This window comes from Mustelus asterias, chromosome 18 (assembly GCF_964213995.1).
Source record: "Mustelus asterias chromosome 18, sMusAst1.hap1.1, whole genome shotgun sequence".
Classification (NCBI taxonomy): domain Eukaryota; kingdom Metazoa; phylum Chordata; class Chondrichthyes; order Carcharhiniformes; family Triakidae; genus Mustelus; species Mustelus asterias.
This window is the reverse complement of record NC_135818.1, coordinates 13,424,628-13,448,783: the sequence shown is the minus strand read 5'-3', so window position 1 is coordinate 13,448,783 and position 24,156 is coordinate 13,424,628. Positions and strand designations below refer to the sequence as shown.

General features: G+C 41.7%; 1 protein-coding gene across 4 annotated transcripts in view; it reads right to left on the bottom strand.

Annotated features, from left to right (window-relative positions):
• Positions 1–24,156, bottom strand: part of pcnx1 (pecanex 1) — a 273,657-nt gene that overhangs the window by 35,693 nt on the left and 213,808 nt on the right. For all 4 annotated transcript variants that reach the window (XM_078233420.1, XM_078233421.1, XM_078233423.1 and 1 more), the window contains 8 exons: positions 19,883–19,988; positions 19,001–19,093; positions 15,987–16,137; positions 14,962–15,103; positions 13,569–13,746; positions 11,369–11,477; positions 8,981–9,110; positions 6,781–6,839 (listed from right to left, as the gene is read on the bottom strand). In XM_078233420.1, coding sequence (XP_078089546.1) covers positions 6,781–6,839; positions 8,981–9,110; positions 11,369–11,477; positions 13,569–13,746; positions 14,962–15,103; positions 15,987–16,137; positions 19,001–19,093; positions 19,883–19,988 — 968 coding nt within the window. The remainder of the gene's footprint in view (positions 1–6,780; positions 6,840–8,980; positions 9,111–11,368; positions 11,478–13,568; positions 13,747–14,961; positions 15,104–15,986; positions 16,138–19,000; positions 19,094–19,882; positions 19,989–24,156) is intronic.

The window sequence follows — 24,156 nt, the reverse complement described above, 5'->3', positions numbered from 1 at the left end:
CATTATTAGTCCAGGCCTGACAGGATTACTATCCCACTAACATAACCACTCTAATTAGGCAACATCAAGCATTGTATGGCTAGATACAGTATGGGATAGGGTAAAACTCTCCATATTCCCGTCCTCGAAAGCTTCTTAACCCCTAAATCACAAGAGCACAATTTAATCTCATTTTCTCATTTACTGCACCAGTAATCTTTACAGCCTGAGGTTAGCTATCAGTACTTCACTAACTGCAATACTCACTCGAAATTGTTCAAATTCATTACAATTGAGACCTTAAAACCCTCGAGAGAAAAGGGGCTTTCAGTAAATCAGCCAGGGCTAAATTTGAACTTGGGTCTCAGAGGTTAAATAAAAATGTGTTGATTGACTGCACCATTCCAATCCTCTTTATGGAGACATTATATTTTACCATTCATCATCTGTTTGTTTGGAAGTTTTATTGTTGGTCATTTATGGCAGCTGAATTGGGATTTTAAAATTTGTAATTTAAAAAGGGACACAGTTAGCATAAAAATTATTTGGAAAATGTTTTTCCACTGGTTGTGTGAAGACAATAAAATGTCTTGCATTACAGTGCAGTGGTATCATACACAAAGCAACAGCCAGAGTTTTTCCAATGTTGATGTTGGAGACAATACACCTCATGGGAACTTGAATGCACAGGCTGAAATAATAGAATCCTACAGTGCAGAAGGAGGCTATTCGGCTCATCGAGTCTCCACCGACCACAATCCCATCCAAGCTCTATTCCCATAACCTCACATATTTACCTTGCTAATCCCCTGACACTAGCGTCAATTTAGCATGGCCAATCAACCTAACCCGCACATCTTTGAATTGTGGGACGAAACCGGAGCACCCAGAGGAAACCCACGACTGGGAGAACATGCAAACTCCACACAGTCAGTGACCCAAGCCGGGAATCGAACCCAGGTCCCTGGCGTTGTGAGGCAGCAGTGCGAACCACTGTGCCATCCATAAATGTACTGAACAAATCTCAGTATAAATGATGAGGTCTTTCGTTCCAACCAAATATTGTAAAACATGTACCATACAATCACAGGATTAACAAAAACCAATTCAAATTCTTATTAAAAGCCCTGAAATGTTGTTTATGAGCCTGACAAATTGAACATGCCAAAACTTGCCAAAGCGTTTTTTTACCTCAAGGTTCCTATTGCTCACAGAAAGCACATATACTGTCAAACAAGGTTAATTCAGTAAAGATTTTCAGCTTACGCAGCATTAAGAATGAAATGACAGAAAAGAATCTTGTAGCATGATACCTTTAACACAATAAAACATCCCAAGGCACTTCATATAAGCAATATTTGACACCAAGCCACATAAGGTGACATTAGATCAGATAGCAAAAAACCTGATTGAAGAGATAGGGTTTATGAAGTGTCTTAAAGAAGGAAAGAGAGGTATGGTTTAAAGTTTAAAGGGTGGTATGGTGGCACAGTGGTTAGCACTGCTGCCTCACAGTGCCAGGGACCTGGATTCAATTCCCAGCTTGGATCACTGTCTGTCCAGAGTCTGCACATTCTCCCCGTGTCTGCGCGGGTTTCCTCCGGGTACCTCAGTTTCCTCCCACAGTCCGAAAGATGTGCTGGTTAGCTGCATTGGCCATGCTAAATTCTCCCTCAGTGTACCCGAACAGGCACCGGAGCGTGGCGACAAGGGGATTTTTACAGTAACTTCATTGCAGTGTTAATGTAAGCTTGCTTGTGACAATAAGAAATAAATGTTAAAACTTTAACTTTGAGGCAATGGTGAGATTTGAGAACAATGATGAGAATTTTAAGATTGAGGCATTGTTTAAATGGGAGCCAGCAGAACTTTGGATGACCTCAAGTTTACAGAAGGAAGAATGCAGGAGGCTAGTCACGAATATGCTGAAATCAAGAGAAAATGCTGGAAAATCTCAGCAGGTCTGGCAGTATCTGTAAGGAGAGAAAAGAGCTGACGTTTTGAGTCCCGATGACCCTTTGTCAAAGCTTTGACAAAGTCTAGAGGTAATAAAGGCATAGATGGAATTCTGACCTGAGGCAGAGATGGAATCGGGATGTTACTGACTTGTAAACAGGTAGTCTTAGTGTTGGCATGGCTAAGTGGTCTCACTTCGGGGTTAAATGAGACACCAAGGGTGTGAACAGACCGATGCAATCTCAGACTGTTGCCAGGGAGGGGGATGGAGTGAATAGCGAGGGAAGAATGGACCTGGAGGTCTGGAGTGCTTATACTTCAATGCAAGGAGCGTAGCAGGTAAGACAGACGAACTTAGGGCCTTAATGCTCACGAGGAATTTGGATGTGGTTGCGGTGACAGAGACTTGGTTGAAAGAGGGACAGGACTGGCAGCTGAATATTCCGGGGTACAAGTGTTTTAGGCGAGACAGTGGAGGGGCCAAAAGAGGTGGGGGAGTAGCAGTATTAGTTGGAGAGCATACTACAGCGGTGCAGAGGGAGGACAATTCAGAGGGGTCGTGTAACAAGTCACTCTGGGTGGAGCTTAGAAACAGGAAAGGCGCAGTCACTATGTTGGGGGTGTACTACAGGCCCCCCAACAGCCCAAGGGAAGTGGAAGAACGGATATGTCAGGAGATACTGGATAGGTGCAGGAAAAATAGGGTTGCTGTCGTGGGAGACTTCAATTTCCCTGGTATAGACTGGAAATCGCTGAGAGCTGGGACTCTGAATGGGGAGGAATTTGTAAAATGCGTACAGGAGGGTTCTTTGGAACAATATGTAGATAGCCCGACTAGAGAGGGGGCTATACTGGACCTAGTACTGGGGAATGAGCCCGGTTAGGTCTTCAAAGTTTCGGTAGGGGAACATGTAGCAAATAGTGACCACAATTCTGTTAGCTTTAGGATAGTGATGGAAAAGGATGAGTGGTGTCCCAAGGGTAAGGTGTTGGATTGGGGGAAGGCTAACTTTAGTGGGATTAGGCAGAAATTGGCAGCTCTTGATTGGGAGAGGCTGTTTGAGGGTAAATTCACATCTGGCATGTGGGAGTCTTTTAAGGAACAGTTGTTAGGGCTGCAGGACAGGCATGTGCCTGTAAAAAAGGATAGGAAGGGTAGGATTCGAGAACCGTGGATAACCAGGGAAATTGAGGGACTGGTCAAAAAGAAAAGAGAGGCGTATGTTAGTTCCAGGCAGCTAAAAACGGAGGGAGCTCTGGAGGAGTACAAAGAAAGTAGGAAAGAACTCAAACGGGGAATTAGAAGGGCAAAAAGGGGTCACGAAATGTCCTTGGCAGACAGGATTAAGGAGAATCCCAAGGCATTTTATTCATACGTTAGGAACAAAAGGGTTGTCAGGGAAAAAATCGGACCTCTCAGGGGCAAAAGTGGGGAATTATGCTTGGAGCCCAAAGAAGTAGGGGAGATCCTAAATGAATACTTTGCGTCGGTATTCACAAAGGAGAGGGATGTGTTGACTGGGAGTGTCTCGGAGGGGAGTGTTGAACCGTTGGAGAAAATCTCCATTACAAGGGAGGAAGTGTTAGGTTTGTTAGAGAATATAAAGACTGACAAATCCCCAGGACCTGATGGAATCTATCCAAGGCTGCTCAGGGAGACGAGAGATGAAATCGCTGGGCCTCTGACTCAAATCTTTGTCTCGTCACTGGACGCAGGTGAGGTCCCAGAGGATTGGAGGATAGCTAATGTGGTCCCGTTATTTAAGAAGGGTAGGAAGGATAACCCGGGTAATTATAGGCCGGTGAGCTTAACGTCCGTGGTGGGGAAGTTGTTGGAGAAGATTCTTAGAGATAGGATGTATGCGCATTTAGAAAGGAATAAACTCATTAACGATAGTCAGCATGGTTTTGTGAGAGGGAGATCATGCCTCACTAACCTGGTGGAGTTTTTTGAAGAAGTGACCAGAATGGTTGACAAGGGAAGGGCCGTGGATGTCGTCTATATGGACTTTAGTAAAGCGTTTGACAAAGTCCCTCATGGTAGGCTGGTGAAAAAGGTTGGATCTCATGGGATAAAGGGGGAGGTGGCTAGATGGGTGGAGAACTGGCTTGGTCACAGAAGACAGAGGGTGGTAGTGGAAGGGTCTTTTTCCAGCTGGAGACCTGTGACTAGTGGTGTTCCGCAGGGCTCTGTATTGGGACCTCTGCTGTTTGTGATTTATATAAACGATCTGGAAGAAGGTGTAACTGGGGTGATCAGTAAGTTTGCGGATGACACAAAATTGGCAGGACTTGCAGATAGTGAGGAGCATTGACAGAGGCTACAGAAGGATATAGATAGGCTGGAAATTTGGGCAAAGAAATGGCTGATGGAGTTCAATCCTGATAAATGCGGAGTGATGCATTTTGGTAGAAATAATGTAGGGAGGAGCTATACGATAAATGGTAGAACCATAAAGGGTGTAGATCCGCAGAGGGACCTGGGTGTGCAAGTCCACAGATCCTTGAAGGTGACGTCACAGGTGGAGAAGGTGGTGAAGAAGGCATATGGCATGCTTGCCTTTATAGGACGGGGCATAGAGTATAAAAGTTGGGGTCTGATGTTGCAGATGTATAGAACGTTGGTTCGGCCGCATTTGGAATACTGCATCCAGTTCTGGTCGCCACACTACCAGAAGGACGTGGAGGCTTTGGAGAGAGTACAGAGGAGGTTTACCAGGATGTTGCCTGGTATGGAGGGGCTTAGTTATGAGGAGAGATTGGGTAAACTGGGGTTGTTCTCCCTGGAAAGACGGAGGATGAGGGGAGACTTAATAGAGGTGTATAAAATTATGACAGGCATAGATAGGGTGAACGGTGGGAAGCTTTTCCCCAGGTCGGTGGTGACGTTCACGAGGGGTCATATGTTCAAGGTGAAGGGGGGGAGGTTTAACACAGATATCAGAAGGACATATTTTACACAGAGGGTGGTGGGGGCCTGGAATGCACTGCCAGGCAAGGTGGTGGAGGCGGACACACTGGGAACGTTTAAGACTTATCTAGATAGCCATATGAACGGAGTGATACAAAAGAATGATCTAGTTTGGACCAGGGAGCGGCACGGGCTTGGAGGGCCGAAGGGCCTGTTCTTGTGCTGTATTGTTCTTTGTAATAGCAGGGGTCGTAGACAATAGCTTCAGTCTTCCCAATATCTAATTGGAGGATATTTTTGCTCATTCTGTACTGGAAGTTATAGAAGTAATCTGATAGCTTAGCTATGGTGGAGGAGTTGAAAGTGGTGGTGAGGTAGAGCTATTCAGTGAAAACAGAAGACAGCTCATTATGAGTAATGAGTATTCTGTAAAAAAAAATTATTCTGTACTCATACAGCCCACACCGACATAGCGGCTTTAACATACTAAAGCAGCTCAAGGAGCTCCACTGAAGCATTATAAAACAATTCCCCCCCATGTATGCATGGGTTTCCTCCGGGTGCTCCAGTTTCCTCCCACAGTCGAAAGATGTACAGGTTAGGTGCTAAATTGACCTTTACTGTACCAAGAGGTGTAGGTTAGATGGATTAACCATGGTAAATGTGTGAGGTTACGGGGATAGGGTTGGGGAACAGGGCCTGGGTAGGATACATTGTCAGCGAGGCGGTGCAAACAGGCCTCCTTCTGCACTGTAGGGATTCAATGATTCTACGAAAATGTGACATTGAGCCACATTAAGATACGAGGTCAGATAACCAAAAGCTTGGTCAAAGCTTCTCTGCCATTGTTCCATATCCTCTCAAACATCTACTGATCTTAGTAATGTAAGCTTAAATTTTCCCAGTCCCACAAATTTTCTGGTCACCAATGGTGGAATAAAATAGCATATTTTTGGGGGGAAAATTGCAGGTTTCTACTACCTTTGACAAAATGTCATCCCATTCTTTATTATCCCATTAGTGGAAGTCATTTCTTTGTATCCACCCTTTTGTAACCTTTAAACATTTAAACCACCAGATGAGGTTATTTACCTGCTGAAATCCCAATTCAATCCCCAGCAACTTAATTTGCTATCATCTGCTGCTGTTCATTGCTGGCACTGGGATGGTACCAGGATAACGTTTGGAGTGAAGTGGACAGCCACTGCATAGTTGCGTGGCCTGCTTACAGCTCCTCTGGGAACTCTGCCCAGTGTACTCATGCAAGCTCCACCGATGTTATAAATTAAAATAAAAGTAACAGTAAAGTAATTATTTGACACTGCTCCACTGCAACCTTCAATAACGTGCTAGTTTTAGATCAGCAATTTAAGAAGCAGAAAAAAATGATGGGGGGGGGGTGGGGGAGAGTTACTGCTAAAAGTCACTCCCCTGTCCTTGCCTCTGATCCCCCTCGCCCTCCTGTGACCCCCCACCCCACCTTCACTTCCTTTTGGCATGGGGTCCCTCTTTGATCCTGGGCCTCTGCTGAGTACATTACAGGCAGCAGCCACCTTTCCTGCTGATAGATCAGCGGCAGCTCTTGGAGGGGTTGGAGAAAGTCAGGGGATGTTGAATTTCCTCCTGTGGGATCCCTAATCCAGGGGGCAAACCTAATATGGCCACTTAAGTGCCTGATGGGAACTTGATACTGATGGGCCTACACCAAGGCTGCAAGATCCCTGTTGCAAACATTAAATTCTATCTGTCGTGTCAGATAAGCCCAGGGCTCATCTGACATGAGGACCTAGCGGGTTAAATTATGAGGACAGACTGCATAAACTTGGCTTGTATTCTCTTCCACACAGAAGACTAAGGGTTGATCTGATCACGGTGAAGATTTTGCTGGATTAACATAATAAATCAATTGCTAAAGTAAAACATTCATATCTCACCTGGGTTTCTGTCAAGCTGAGAAGCCAATCTGGTATTTGAATGATCCACTCTCTTTGTGCTATTAAACAAATAGACATTTTAACATAGAAACAAAACAGAAGCACACAAAATGAAATTGCAACCCTCAGCAATAGTAAGAAGTCTCACAACACCAAGTTAAAGACCAACGGGTTTACTTGGGGGTCACAAGCTTTCGGAGCACTGCTCCTTCATCAGGTGAGTCACCTGATAATTTCAATGTGGCAACTGGTAGTCACATTTTGACAGAACAAAACAGTTCTCTATTTCTCAAAATTGCCAAACTCACTTGAATCACAGGATGGCTGATGTGGGGAGAACACAATTGGGGCTCTCTTCTGGGGTGACAACAGAGAAAAGGAAGCTTTAATTTCTATCTCTTTTGTGCAATAGCTATCTTGAAAATGCCTAGTACAGACAGTGCAAAAATGGGAACTGATTGATTCTCCTGTAAAACTACTCCTGACAAAATAACTTCTTTTGACATGTGAAGGAGGAGCTCCTGCCATCTATTGTGCTCTGTTGCATCTCAAGACCCAGAGATCCAATCGTGTTAGTTTAGTCTACTTCCTCGAGATCACACAATCTACGAACTGCCTCCATCAGCTTTCATGTCATTGTTTTTGAAGAGCGGTGGTAGTGTTACATTTAAAGAGGAATAGTGCTGTAACCATTCCACAGCACTCAGTATTATAAATTGTAAAGTACTTTGGTACAGAAATGGCAAACTGCGTTTTACAGAAACTTTAGAATTGTTAAATGCCCCAATGTCCTTTGCAGGTATGCTTTCAGTCAAAATTCGATACCGAACGGCATAGAGACATTGGGACAGGTGACCAAAAACTGTGTCAAAGGGGTAGGTTTTAAGGTGCAAATTAAAAGAGGAGCGAGAGGTAGTAAGGCAGAGAAGTTCAGGAAGGAAAATCTGGAACTCGGTAACTAAGCAGATGAGGACACAGGTGGAGTGATGTAAATAATGAATGTAGTAAGAGATCAGAAAGTGCACGAGTGCAAACATCTCTGCAGGTTGTAGGAGCTGGGAGAGATTGCACAGAAAATTGGAAAAGTCACGGAGGGATTTGAACAACAAGATGAGAATTTTAAAATAGTGCAATTGCCAAAAGGGAGCCAATGCAAGCACAGTGATGACGTCTGGGCAGGACTTGGTACAAATTGGGATATGAGCAGCAGAGACTGAATGAGTTCAAATTTATGGAGGGTGATAAGTGGGAGGCTGGCCAGACGAGTACTGGAATAGCTAGATCTGGAAATAACAAAGGCACTGATGAGGGCTTCAGTAGCAGGCAACTAGGCTGGGTGGATATGGGGGATGTAATGGAGGTAGAGGTAGACATTTTTGGTGATGTACAGAACATGGGGTTGGAATCTCATGAGGATAGAACAGCACAACAAGATTCTGAACAGTCTGGTTTAGAGACAGTGGACATGGAGGGGTATGGAGTTGATGGCAAGAGAATGAAGATTATGACGGACTGGGTAGATTCAGAAAGAATGTTCCCAATGGTGGGGGAGTCTGGAACTAGGGGTCATAGTTTGAGGATATGGGGAAAACCTTTTAGAACTGAGGTGAGGAGAAATTTCTTCACCCAGAGGGTGGTGAATGTGTGGAATTCACTACCACTGAATGTAGTTGAGGCCAAATGTTGTCTGATTTCAAGAAGAAATTAGATGTAGCTCTTGGGGATCAAGGGATATGAGAGGAAGGGGGGATCAAGATATTGAATTTGATGATCAGTCGTGATCAAGATGAATGGTGGAGTAGGCGCGAAGGGCCGAATGGCCTCCTCCTGCTTCTATTAGCAGAAAAGACACCAAAAGAGAGAGTAGCAAACTAAAGGTTGCTTACTTTACCACAAAATAGATTATAATTTTCAGGAATTTGACTTTAAGTTCCATGACTTCTAACCATGTTTTTCTCAAAATGTTTATTGTGGCAAAATTACAGCCATTTGGATAATAAATATTCAAGTTCTTAAATTAGACGTCAGTGCTTAGCATCACCTAGTGCCACGAACAATAAGCTCATTCCATTCAAGGAGTGGTAAAGAAAGAAAAATAACAATAGTATTAAATGTCAAAAGGAGAACTTTTATTTTTAAGTAGCACATCTCTTTCACCCACGTCGCTAAGCCTATTATTACATCACATAAACACACTTACTTGTAGTCTCTTTCCCAGAACTTGACTGGGCGTACGTACGAAGTAATGAATATTGCACTTCCTAGGAATGGGTTCAATGGAGTTGAGAATAAAGCTGATATGATTGCCTGGACAAATAACATGGCTGAATCTGAAGCAAGGGGTGGTTAAGGAATAAAAAGCACATATCCTAACCACACTACACACTGCACTGAAATCCCTGGAACAATGGCATATAATGGGCCAAAGAGCTTTCTCCATCCAAACCTAGCTTACGACCACATTATAAGTCTTCTTTACTGGCCCAGTAGCTACATTCCTTCAGACTGGTCTGCCTGTTGTGTAAGTATCTCTGTATCTGTTAGAATAGCTCTTCAGTAGTCCATCTTGCTTAGCAATCCAATCCTCCAAAGAAAAATACAAGATAGCAATCAGCAATCCCAACAAGAAGCGGACTGATTCCCGCCTCAAAAGGAGTACTGTCAAAAATACTCAGCAAGCTCAAATGCCAGTTTATTTGTTTAAAGTTACACATGTGGATGGACTTTTTAGTGCTGACCTGAAAGAGACTTTGGAGCAGTGTTTTTTTAAATTCATCTGTGGGGCATGGGCAGCTCATCCCTAGTTGCCCTCGAGAAGGTGATGGTGAGCTGCCTCCTTGAAATGCTGCAGTCCATGTGCTGTGGATTGTCCCGCAAATGCCGTTAGGGAGGGGATTCCAGGAAATTGACCAAGCAACTGCAAAGGAACGGCGATATATTTCCAAGTCAGGATGGTGAGTGGCTTGGAGGGGAACTTGTAGGTGGTGGTGTTCCCATGTATCTGCTGCCCTTGTCCTTCTAGATGGAGGTGGTCGTGAGTTTGGAAGGTGCTGTCTAAGGATCTTTGGTAAATTTCTGCAGTGAATCTTATAGATAGTACACACTGCTGCTACTGAGCATCAGTGGTTCAGCACCAATATCTCTCTACAATTGTCCTTGCAGCACAATTTGTTGTTAACTACATCAAAGCTGGTGCAAATACAGGATAGGAACAGAATAAAATCATTTACTTCTGCAACTTGGCTTTCAGTCGATAAAAATGCATTCTAATTGGTTGGTTTCACAAAACAATGTTTCTTTTGCGTACCTTTTGCTACTTTTATTCCAACCAAAAAGCCCAATTCAAATTAAATCCAATCCACGGTCACCACGTGAGGGACAAACAAGAACCCAACCGACAGGATGAGACATTGCACCCCATCCCGGGCTCAATCCGATGCTTCATCTTAGGCCAAAGGCCGAGCTGGCTTTGAAATATATTTTTTTTAAATACTTTTCCAATTCAATCAAATCAAATCCAATTCAGAGTCTCAACAAGTTGAGACATCTCAGATCCAGGCCGACAAGACAGGGCAAGCGACCAAACCACCCCGTCCTGGGCCCGATCCACACGAGCCAAGCTGATTGGAGAAGGGGGAGGTTCCTCCTCCAAGACCCGGGCCCACCCGCATCTCAGCCAAAAGGCCGAGACGCCGCTTTTAAAAATTGCTTCATATGAAACATATGAAGCCCCAGCGCAACCCAATGACCTCAACCAAGCGCAGCATCCTCTCCACGCTACACTTGATCTTAGCCAAAAGGCCGAGAAGCGAAATATTGCATCAGGTAAAACCTCAGTTTAACCTTACTGGCTACCCTGATCTTTTACTCTACCCTAGCCTGGGCAAACCACCATCGCAGGCGTCAGCACAACCCCAGTGCAATGGGCGAGCCTCATCACCTGCTTGATCATGGTTGATGGCGTTTTTCCATCCAGGTACATCAGTCCAGAGCATTGCAATGCAAATTGCAAATGTGTCAGAATTAAGTAGTGTTCAAAACCAGACTTCAGCACACTCTGAGTATCACAACCTAGGTCGGGGAACACATTTTCATGATTGCTAATACAGAACTACTTTGAACACCTTATTCCTTATAATAAACAGTACTGTAACACAAATGTACAATAAAAGTGTAGAGCTCGGACAAAGGGTCATCCACACTCGAAACGTTAGCGCCGTTCTCTCTCTCCACAGATGCTGTCAGACCTGCGGAGATTTTCCAGCACTTTCTGTTTTTGTTTCAGATTCCATCATCGCGGTAATTTGCTTCTAACAATAAAAGTGAATTGTGTTTGTGCTTTTAAAACACATTTAATGTCCTCTGTGTGGTTTATTTTGTTTGAATCGATGCCCCCGTTAGGTTTTATTGTAACAGGGGATTAACTGCTCATCTGAGCATTAGGTTGGCCCAGGTATGCAGCTAATCCTCAGCTCTCAAGACTAAGCAGCAGATGCCTGTGAAATTCTGGGCACCCACTGCAGTACATTGTACAGGAAATGGACGTACAGACAATATAAATCATTCCTAAAGTAGGAGTACAGGATACGGGGCACTGCAAAAGGCTGAGCGAAAGCATGGAACGCGGATCCCCAGGTGATTTGCCAAGGAGCGATGTAAGTGTAGACAAATCTCAGTTTGTAGAAAAGTTCCCATAACTGAAATAAAAAAGAAAAATATGAAGCATGTACATTTTTAATGCTCAACACTTTCACATTACACTTCAATGGAATAACGGTTGAGGTTGGATTGCCAATTAAAGGCTTCATCTTCCTTTAGTTTACGTTTAATGATGGTTTTGAAACCAATAGTCCAGGTTAGCATTGCTTAGTTATCTCATTTTCTTTCCCAAGTTAACACTTTCCACTGTAACAGTATCCCTAGCCTCTGGTTCCTGGTACTGTCCCACCTTTCCCCAGTTGTCATTCGCTGTTATGCCATTGTGCTCCATGGGAAAAACCATGAGCAACTCTGACCTCTCCATTCACAAAGATTTGAAAAATCCATCACAAAAGCACTTAAAATCACACCACCGTTCTGGGAAACTGCAACTAATATTCATGCAGATCATACCAACAACAAGACCTCTGGAGCACATGGAATCCTTGCTTAAATTCTGAAACATGGTGGAGATACATTCCTGGCATGGCTGCGCATTTCCCTCATCTGGGAGGCATTGCACCCCATCCTGGGCTCAATCCGATGCTTCATCTTAGGCCAAAGGCCGAGATGGCTTTGAAATATTGCATCAGGTAAAACCTCAGTTTAACCTTATTGGCTACCCTGATCTTTTACTCTACCCTAGCCTGGGATCTCAGGAACCCTGTGATCATGACTATGTTCAAGAAGGGAGACAATTCCAATTGCGGTAACTAAAGGGGCTCCTCCACAGTCTGCCACAGGGAAGATTATTGCAAGGATCCTCCTCAACTGCTTTCACCCTGTGGCTGAGGAACACCTTACACAATTGCAGTGCGGATTTCACCAATTGAAAGGCACCACCAATCATGATCTTCACTGAGTGGCAAATTCAAGAAAAGTGCAAGGAGCAGCACCAATCACTGTACATAGCCTTTTTAGATCTCACTAAAGTCACTGGCTATGCTAACAGTGAGGCTTATGGAGGATCCTCCTCAAATTTGGCTGCCCTCAGAAATTTGTCACTATCCTCCAAGTTACCCACGTGTGTAGACTACCTAGTGGCGGCACAGTGGCTAGCACTGCTGCCTCACAGCGCCAGAGACCCGGTTTTGATTCCCAGCTTGGGTCACTGTCTGTGTGGAGTTTGCACGTTCTCCCCATGTCTGCGGGGTTTCCTCCGGGTGCTCCGTTTTCCTTCCACAGTCCAAAAGACGTGCTGGTTGGGTGGATTGGCCATGCAAAATTCTCCCTCAGTGTACCTGAAAAGGCGCCGGAGTGTGGCGACTAGGGGATTTTCACAGTAACTTCATTGCAGTGTGAATGTAAGCCTACTTGTGACTAATAAAAAAACTTTATAGAACAGATGGGAAATTATTCAACCTACGCCACCTTTAATCCAAAACTAAAGCCACTCCAACATCAGTCATTGAGCTTCAGTATGTATGATGATGCTTGTTTGTGTTCTCACTCAGACACTAAGCTGCAGATCACTATCGAAAACGTTTCATGAAACACCTAGAAAACCAGCTCCTACAGCACCAAACTTCCCACAATCAATCAGGATCCATGGTGAGATCCTGGAATATGTGGACCATTTTCCCTATCTTGGGAGCCTCTTCTCATTGAAGGCAGGCATAGACAATGAAATATATCATCACCTCCAATATTCCAGCGCAGCCTTCCAATGGCTGAGTGAAAGAGGACAGTGCTAACCACTGTGCTACCGTGCCGCCTGTCTACAAGTGGAAGATAAATAATGACGTGGAGTGCAATTATGTTCATGAGTTCCAGATCATGGAAAATATTAACATCAATCTGTCCACTGTGATCTTTTGCAGGAGGCACCCCATTTCTCCACTAGGCATCTCAGGGGGCTACTGTAAGGATAGCCAAACGAGACATTATTCATTTTCCTGTTAAATGAAAGTAGTAGCTAACATACAATAGACAAGGTAAATCTTTCCTGAAATTAATTGTTACCCTACAATCTACAATACATGTAAAATCATTGAACTGTGTAACTCTGTTCAGTTCTCAGTCAATTTTAGAAAGATCAGCATATGGTTTACCTTGTATCCACCAATTGTACTTTTGTTCTTATGACATACCTTACTGAACAGTATGGACATGAAGAAGAGGTCCAAAAGCAGAGTCTCTGAAAAAGCTTTGTAGTCGAAGGTGAAGAAGAGCACAGTGAAAACAACAGTTACATATTGGTATGTGGGGCTACTGTAAGAAGATCGAAGCAATTTCATCCCTGCAATGGTGATCATTAGTGCGCCAAACCTAGAGGAGAACACAGAATTGGTTCTTGAGAGTACCATACTTAAAGCAATCAATTGCAACCCAACAGGTCAAGCAAAATTACGAGGATTGAATCACTAGGGTTATCAAACTAATATTAATGCTACGAAAATTGTATTCCAAACAAAAGTGCCATTTTCTATTAAATAAATGATTTATTCAGTAATAAATAAGTAAAATGTATTATTCCAGCTCTATGAACGCGCAAGTGCTACGATCTAATTGTTCCGTGTCATCAGTGTGGTATTATTGCTGTTAATCAGATCAAAGAATCCCATTCCACAAAAAACCCAGAAGGGGTCCATTACAGTTCCAGATGAAAAATTAAAATTCAAGCATGTTAAAAGTTTACTTTAAACAATTTTAGGGGAGACTACAAGTGGTAATGTCACTGGGCTAGAAATCCAGAGGCCCAGGCTAATGTAATGGGGATGTGGGTTCAAATCCCAGCAGTTGGAATATAAAGCTACTTTCAGGAACGGTGAACATGAATCTATCATTGATTGCTGTAAAAACCCATCTGGTTCACTAATGTTCTGGAGGGAAGGAAATCTGCTCTCCTTACCCAATCTGACCTACATACGAGTCCAGACCCAACGCATTGTGGTTGACTCTAAACTGCCCTCTGAAAAAGCTCAGCAAGCCACTCAGTTCAAGGGTATTTAGGGATGGGCAACAAATGCTGGCCTTGCCAATGACACCCACTTCCAGTGAATATAAATAATAGCAAACATTCTAAGTTGAAAGCCTGAGCCTAGTCAAACCCTATGTCTCTGTGCCAACCTCATGAGTTATTTATGTGCATATCTAGTCAGATGTGCCAACAGCATTGCACTTGAAACAAAATATCATGAGGAACACAAATGGAAATGGTTTCTTGTACAATAAAAGAAAACTATGGATATAGCTTTCTCGATGGTTCATACACAGTTAGCAAATCTTCACGAATAACTCAAATAAGCAGAGGTAAAACAGTTCCTAATTTTTGGAAACGGATCTAGACTCAGATTCATGGGAGGCCACTCTAAGCTATTCAGTACGCTTCTTGAGCAGTCAGGTCTGGGAAGTCGCTAAGAACTACAAAGTGACCTTCTGCCTCTGCCAGAAATTGTATACGGTACAAAAATAGTTGAAAAAGGAAAAAGAAATTCTTAGGAACATAGTTGAGGAAGAGAATAATAAAGAGAAACACCTTACTCTGCGTCCAGTTTCTTTGGGCTAGCTATCGTCTTAGCACTGCTGCTCAGTTCATTCAGAACAATCAACGGATAAATAACGTTCTTTTCCACAAAGAGAAGCCAAACATAAATCTTTTCAAACCACATGACGTGAGCAGCATCTGAGAGAAGAAAATGGTAAAGGTGGCTTTCTGAAGGACACAAGGCCAAACAATTCAACAAAGTGCCATTTCCAGGGTCAAAGTGATCCCTCTGTAGATGCTTTTAACAAAAAAACATGGTCAGCCCATACAAGTGACAATAATTGAAGTATTCATATTTGCAGTGACTGGAGTATCATTGAAATTTGCAACTAAAATAGTTTTGCAAATACACAACTCTTGCTCAAAGTAATCAAAATATTCTAATTATCCAAAGAGATTTCTTTATAATACTTCAAACAATTTGAAACTATTTCTCGGCTGCAATGAAGAGCACAGGTCGAGTGTTTTATTTGCCAAAGGTGTGAAGGTTATTCCCTCCAAGTGAAATTTACAAGATACTTGCAAAAATAATTGCACTTTTGCTAACTGTGGAAATGTTTATTTCCTCCAACTCAAGTTGTAAAATTTTACCCAATACTGGCTATCAACATATGCCAATTAAATGGAAGATTGGCAAAGAAGGAATTTGAAATGTAATCTCAATAGGGCTTGATTAAATCACCTCCATTAGTTTGCTTATCCCTTACTCACTCCCCAAACTATTTTTCCAGTCATTTTGGGAGCTGCCTTGGTCAATTCTTTTTAATGAACCTTTGCACCCTTAAAGACCAGCTTTCATTTTGAACATGCTTCTTGGCTGAAAAATTGAGCTGATTTCATCAGAATATCGCAGCCCTATATTGGTAAATGTCATACTGACTTCATTGCCAGACTATTTTGAATGATATTAGTTTGAAATGTTACATTGCAACAATTAAATCAATGAGCAATTCATTTCACCTTCATGAACAGTCACAACTCATTATTGCTATTGTTCTATGGCTATCAGAGGAGTACCTACTTCTCACTTCAAACTGATAGTATTCCTTGGTTTTCAGCAGTGGATGAGAGAAGCAGTGCCATGGGAGCTGTTTCCTCAACTGAGGCAGCAGGTAATGTGTTAGAAATCCCACTGCACCTACTAGGGTGTACAGCACATAGCTGAGGACAGGCTGGAAAACAAGGGAAAAACGCAGTCAATACATTTACTTCAGTATATTCAGTCTGCAGCCCTTAATGCAATTTGTCGTGTGAGGCACTTTTGAATATTTTAACAATATAACATAAACACAAATTTAATTTAATTTCTTAAAATTAAAGACTAAGGGACCTATGAGATTTTGTATCCTTTTTAACGACATTACTGTAAGCCTCCTGTTAGCCATCCCCTTTATTTTGGGGACAGAGGAGGAGTTAAAATTCAACCCCTTGTACGTTTTGTGATCTAAAAATGAAGATCAACACCCTTCAACACAATACACTTCAGAAGTGTTGAGTAACAATGTAACATATTAATATCCAGCAACTTTTCCACTTTTTTCCAAAGCTAATATTGCCCACTTCCTTGACTTATCTGAGCCACACAAAAACGGTGTCCATGATGACAGATGTCTGACAGGGCTTTTACTCAACAGGACAGCAACCCATGGTGGACACAAAGTTATTCCTATGTTGACTGCACTTCACTGTACAAACCATGCTTTCTACATGGCTCTCTTGGTAATCCTTTCTCTTAAGATAACAATAAATAAAAAGTTGTCCACTCTCCACTGAGCAACTAACCAATGCAGTCTTAATTCTAGACGCTGATTATTCACCAATTTCCACTAACCAGTGGGAAGTGGCATATAACTTGCAGCAGTTAGTTAGCATTGTAGAATTAGGAACAAGAACATTTAATGGTGATTAATATTTCAACAATAACTGTTTACATCAATGACCCCATCCTGCTTACAAATAAGTCACAAAATTTTTATCTGTGTAGGTGACTTGTTCTGTATATTTAACCATTAAGTGGCCAATTGTACGTAACTCAGGTGGCACAGTGGTTAGTCCTGCTGCCTCACAGCGTCACGGACCTGTGCTCAATTCCCGGCTTGGGTCACTGCCTTTGCAGAGTTCTCCCCGTCTGCGTGGGTTTCCTCTGGGTGCTTCAGTTTCCTCCCACAGTCTGAAAGACGTGTTGTTTAGGTGCATTGGGCATGTTAAATTCTGCCTCAGTGTACCCGAACAGGCACTGGAGTGTGGCGACTGGATGATTTTCATAGTAAATTCATCGCAGGGTTAATGTAAGCCTACTTGTTACACTAATAAATAAATGTAAAAACTTAAACGTAACCCTTCAAACTGTTGCTGCTGGAATCATCATAAATTCCATGTACTATGGTACTAATTTAAAAAGCCAAAGGTATTCACTCCCCCAAAGAATTGCTGAAAGAGATTTAAAGTAATTCAGATTGGTTTTCTTAGTTGCACAACCCCACATCCAGAGATTGCAGGTGGAATCGATAAAACATTTTTTAAAAAATGATTAACGATGGTACAGGTGTACAGCAATGGCACTAGTGGGCCAGAACTTGTGTCTCGCAGTGTGCCCAGTCAATTATTACTTCTTTCATTCTTCATCTTAAATTTTTTGTGCCATGATTTGCTGCAATTGAAAACTAATAAAGGTATGGAAAGGGCAACAGGCCTTCAGTGAATGATGGGAGCAACATGCACTTCCTTAATCAACAGGATTTAAGGATCGTGACAGAAACAGAGGAATGAATGAGAGAAACACAAATCGGGGCAAGTGAATTAGAGTCAAATCCAGTGTAGAAAGATAAATAAAGAGTGAAAGAAAGGCTGGGTAAGAGAGGGAAAATTGGTAGACAGGAAAAGTAATAAAACAAACGTTAAAACATAAAAGTTAACATGTTTAAAGTTTCCAAGAACAATTAGGTTACAAGGCTATGGACCAAGAATTAGAAGGTGGGACTAGCGTGGAAATCTCTTTTTTTGGTAGGCATTTACAGAATGGCAACCTATACCGTTAATGTCTATAATTGTAACAGTCAGGGGCTGATTGACATTGCATTAACAATTATCAAGTTATTGAAATGGGCTTATTCTGTTAATTACCAGACTTGACCTTCTGTGGTGAGTTTAATGATCAATTAGTGTGCAAGACCTTTTAAAGGAGTTGGGAGGCCAAGGGTGAAATTTTTTTGTGGAAATCAAATGATGGAACTACACAAATCAATAAGCAGGTTCCAGAGATGTGGTAACTCATGATGGATCTCTTCACCCTCTGACTTTCACAGCCCACAGCCCGGAGCTTAACCAGCAAAAGAGTTTAAATATCAAAACAAAAATTCAAAATTTAATTTTGTTTTTTGTTACTTTGTAATCTAAAAAAACTAATTTGAGGTTATAAAAGGCTTTAAAGTTGTAATTTGTGCCAACGCTATCCTAATTAGTACTACAGGTCTCAACAGGGATCCTACACCAATATCTGAGTTTGTACGTTCTCCCTGTGTCTGCGTGGGTTTCCTCTGGGTGCTCCGGTTTCCTCCCACATTCTGAAAGACGTGCTGGTTAGGTGAATTGACCCGAACAGAGGCTGGAGTGTGGCGGCTAGGGAAATGTCACAGTAACTTCATTGCAGTGTTAATGTAAGCATTACTTGCGACTAATAAATAAACTTTTGACTCCATGTAAAGTCATGATGGCCTTGGACAATTTTATGATGTTTTCACATCGCCTTGGATTGGATTAAGAAACTTTTTGTCACATAACTTTAAACAGTAGATTTTATGCCACATGGGAGCCAGAAAATGGAATGAGACTCTTCAAATCTTTCAATGAGATTACGACTAATCTGTGACATAACTCCATACACTCGCTTTTGCCCCAATTCCTTTAATACCTCTGGTTGGTTAACAAAAATGTATCAATTTCTGATTTAAAATGAACTATTTACCTAGCATCAATTGCTATTTGCAGAATTTTTCTTGTGTGCTATTCCACTGAAGGAAAATTCAAGCTCCTTACCTGTAGGGCAATGAAGACCGTGCTGACATGGATAGCAAAGTATAAGACAGCGATGACTGTGCAAACTATCAGATCGGACTGTAAACGTTCACTCTAGAAAAAAAAATCAAGTTATTTTCTAAAAAGTATGCATCAAATCATTTTTAACAATTACACTTAATTATTAACTCCTGTCATTTTTTTCCCTTAAACTAGCCTCTTCATTGTTAAGGTCCTACTTTGGTTAATGCAAGGATTCCTTTGACAAAAACTGTTGTCCAAATGTTCAGGCAAGACACAAAGATCAGGAAAATTTTGCTTTTGATCCCTGGTCAGACAAGCTATTCAGATGAGGATTTTTTTTGTTGAAAAATAATGCCAAAGTTCCTGACTCCCATACAGTGACACATACAAGGATAAGCACATTCACTTGGTTCAGGACTCAATTGTGATGCTCCCCACTTGCCATAAAATGGTCAGGCGCCAACATGAGTGCTTCTGGAATTGCATCTTATCAAGAGTTAGTGCTAGTAACTTAGGTGAACTTGAAAATACTTCCACGTCAATAGGGGTATGAGCTTAGTAGTTAAATTAATAGACCATCATCAGAGGTTGAGAGTTCAGACCCCACTGTGGCAATCTGTGACACTGAATTAAAAATGTATCCAGCATGCTGTGAGCTAGCATAAGAAGAATAAGTTGGAGGACTGTTGCAAAAACTCAACTTGTTGACTAAGGCTCTACTGGAAAAGATCTGTCATCAGAACACGGCCAGGGCCTTGTCTATTTCATGCATATCCCAAGAACAAAAACATAAAGCTGCATATCTAAAAATTATTTCTGGACTATAAAGTGGTCCATGTATCCAAGTAGTAATTAATAAAAAAGATAAACATTACTTACAACAGACTGCTTGAGTTTTTCTGGTAGGGGGTCTTTTACTTCTGCTAGAGGGTCTTCAGGATTTTTATCGTCAGTATTTGGGAAAACTTTTGATCGTACTAAAGACCTATAAATTTAAAGCAAACACAACAGTACTTTTACTCAACAACCTTAAAGTGGATATTAACTGGGTATTGACGCTTAAAGAGATTATTGCTGTTCACTCTACATCATTCATCTTCCATTATTTTCCGTCTGTGAAGGATTTAATCATCTCCTCAGTGTGGAGATGAATTTAAGATAAAGCAAGAGAAAATTAACCTATAACTGTAAATGATATTCTTGTTCCGATTCGATTTGTCACATGTATTAGTATACAGTGAAAAGTATTGTTTCTTGCACGCTATGCAGTCAAAGCATACCGTACATACAGAAGGAAATGAGAGAGTGCAGAATGTAGTGTTAGTCATAGCTAGGGTGTAGAGAAAGATTAACTTAATGCGAGGTAGGCCCATTCAAGAGTGTTTGGCAGCAAGGAAGAAGCCGTTCTTGAGTCGGTTGGTACATGTCCTCAGACTTTTGTATCTTTTTCCCAATGGAAGAGGGCGGAAGAGAGAATGTCCAGGTGCGTGGGGTCCTTAATTATGCTGGCTGCTTTTCCGAGGCAGCGGGAAGTGTAGACAGTGCCAATGGGTGGAAGGCTGGTTTAGTGATGGACTGGGCTTCGTTCACGACCCTTTGTTCCCGTCTTTTCGGCATATCAATAAAATGTCATTCTCATAAAAACTTCTAGCAATGCATCTCAACGTGAACTTCAGTAAAATTATCCATACTCTACGTCCTACCTCCCAACCCATCCACAACCCATGTTGCAAGATTATCTCAAAGTCCATTTCTGCTAATAATCGCTCATTAGGGATCTTAACAAATACCTTCTGAAAGCCTATGTGGGCAATCTGCATAGACACTCACTTTTCCATTGAAAGAAGAATGTGTTATAAACATCCTTAAAAGCAAGAAATGTAAATATGAAAGCAAAATATTGTGGATGCTGGCAATTTGAATAATATATCATGTATCAAAACAACTTTAATAATGGCTAAACCATAATAAACCACAACTGAGAAATAAGAACATTAACATGCATAAACTACCACGCAAAGGCAATTGGTAACAAGGGTAATACTTGAGTTGCTATAGAATCAACAGAATATGTAGAGCCTTGAGATAAAACATCATTAACCTCCAACAATTGGCACGCATGATGAAGTAACCCCACTAAACTTTGAAGTTATCATAAACAACAAGGGATATTGGCATGCCTGAAGGTACTAATCATTGCAATCTAAATGTGAAACTCGTGAATTAAATATGATCAGAAAGAGTGTAAGAACTAAACATTGTCTGACCTTTTCTTTGCAGTCAGTTAGGACTGATGGGTCCAAATCTAACAGAAAGAAGACATTTAAAGATTCAATGGACTTTGAATGATTGTTGTTTTGGCCAGTGGGGCACTTAAAGACTCCAGAATATGTCCAGTTGTGTTTCTTATTTGATTTGTGTAATTTTGGTTAAATACAGATAATCCCCGAGAGAGATGGTGTATCCCCATATTTCTGTTAAGGCACATTCAACTCCATAAACCCTATTTTAGCAGCCAATGTAGGAGGCATGAAAGTCATGAATAATTCCTACACTCCCACCATGCTAATGACATCCTCAAAAAAACTCAACAAGATAATCCAGTATGACCAATCTTTTATCAATCCATACTGATTTAGATCACTTTATACGTTTCCAAGTCAGTCTGAAAGTAGATTTAGGGCAACTGCCCCACAATTGATGATAAAATTTGATAATTCCTTTTCTCTGCATTTTATTTGGGATGCACAGCATCCTAATGGAATGGATTAGAAATGATCTGTTGAAGAATTGAATTCAATAGGCCAAATAGTTTTTCGCACTCCACGGACTCCTGCACTTTTGTGATTCATAAAAATTATGAGACATCATGAAATTTCCTAGGGCAAGTCTGTCAAATTTTGCATGCAAATAATCTACTTATTCATAAGGCAAGTGAGTTGTTGCAGCCATGATTTGCCATCGCGGATCTATTTGGAGCTAGAATTTCCATTGCCTCCAAGGCTTATAAATGCAAAATTGTGGTCCTATATTATGTTTGGCAAATGAGACCAAGTTGAAATGTTCACATTGTGGTGTCACATTTGAGGTGAGCTTCCGACTTTATATTCATGTCATTACTGAACTTTGTTTCGGTTCATCGGCTGCAGAAACCTTCATCCATGCCTTCATTACCTCGAGACTCAACTACTTTGTGCATTCCTGGCTGTTTTCCCACATTTTAAAACTCTGCTTCCCATGTCTTAACTCACAACAAGTCTGGTTTCCTCTATCCTCGCTGTCTTTTATTGGTTCCCAGTCAAGCTTTGATTTTAAAATTCTCATCCTGGTTTTCAAATCCCTCCATGTCCCTCCCTATCTCTGCAATGTCCTCCAGGCCCATACCCCTCCCTAGATATCTGCGCTTCTCTAATTCTGGCTTCTTGTGCATTCCCAATTACAACTGCTGCACCACTGGTGGTCACGCCTACAGCTGACACAGACCAAGCTCTGGAATACCCTGCCTACAACCTCTCTTTGCCCCCTTTAGCTCACTGCTTAAAACCTACATCTTTGATCAAGCTTTTTATCACCTGACCTAAAATCTCCTGAAGATGTGTGATTCTCTGTTTTATAATGCTCCTGCAAAGTGCCCTGTGATGTTAAATTATGTTAAAGGTGTTATATAAATATAGAGTTATTGTTGTTGCAATACTACTTCATACCTGCAGGTGACCCCACTAAACTTCTTTGGCTGCACAAATGGCAGTGCGTCTGACATGCGCCCGCACACGTGGTCCAGTACAATGCCACATTCACACTGTAGACACCTGTCCACATGAACGTAGAAATGGCAAAGTGCCGACATTTCTTAAAAAGTGCCCAATAAGGATCTAACTTGTGCTGCATTTACACTTTCGGAACCAGTTTCAGAGTGACGTTATACTGCCAGTTGCACTTCATGTTGAATCGAGGAAGGAGGAGCTTTAAAGCATGCTCCTAGAATTCTTCGGAGTGTTGGGATGGAAGTATTAAAGCCATTGAAAAGTGAGTTTATGAAAAGCCCAGGTGGCCCAGTCTACAGCTTTGGACAGAGATAGAGATAAACACTTAATAACTCAAAATCAGTGTAATATTTACTACAAGTGACCTCAGAATTTTCACCTCAATACACTTGAGAGTCAGAATGTATGATTGGCTCCTCTATTAAAGTACCAGGTTCAGACACCTAAAACCACTTGGAGCCATTCCAAATGTATATCTGGTGCATTATGAATATGACCGCGGTGTGCTATTATGATATAGATTTGTGGAGCTGAGAATACTGGATATCAAAAATATGCCAAAATCTTTCTCTACCTTATAAAACTAATTTTCCTGCCTGTTGTCCAATATCCATTAATATCCTTCTTTTGGAAGCAACTGATTAATTCCTTTTAAAAACAAGTGATAAATTTTGCTTCAATAATCGTCTGTGAGAGTTTTACATTCTAACCACCTTCTAGATAAAGACATCTTTCAAATCTTGACTTCCATTCTTTTTGATTATTTAAAACTTTTGCCCTCTTCATACTCTGTCATTCTGCCCAATGGAAACAACCAATCATCCGATATCCTTAACCTTGGCCACTTGTATCAGACGAAACGTGGCACAGTGGTTAGCAATGCTGCCTCATGGCATCAGGGATCTGGATTCAATTCGGGTCACTGTCTATGTGGAGTTTGCACATTCTCCCCGTGGGTTTTCTCCAGGTGCTCCAGTTTCCTCCCACATTCCAAAGATGTACGGGTTAGGTGGATTGGCCCTAAATTGACCCTCAGTGTCAGGAGGACTAGCAAGGATAAATATGTGGGATTATGGGGATAGGGCCTGGGTGGGATTGTGGTTGGTGTAGACTCGATGGGCCAAATGGCCTTCTTCTGCACTGTAGGGATTCTATGGAACCCTTCAACCAGTTCAGCTCAAATTTGAAGTAAGCTTTATTTCTCAAGTTTCTCTTTGTAATTGCTCTCTCTTGTAGCAATCTACACTGCACCTTGTTCATTGCTTTTATATCCTGCCTAAACTGAGGTGGACACAAAATTGCACATATTGCTCCAACTGCAGCCTAAAGTCTTGTACAGGTTCATTATTATTTCCTCGTGTTCTATATAGCGAGAAACAAAATCAAACT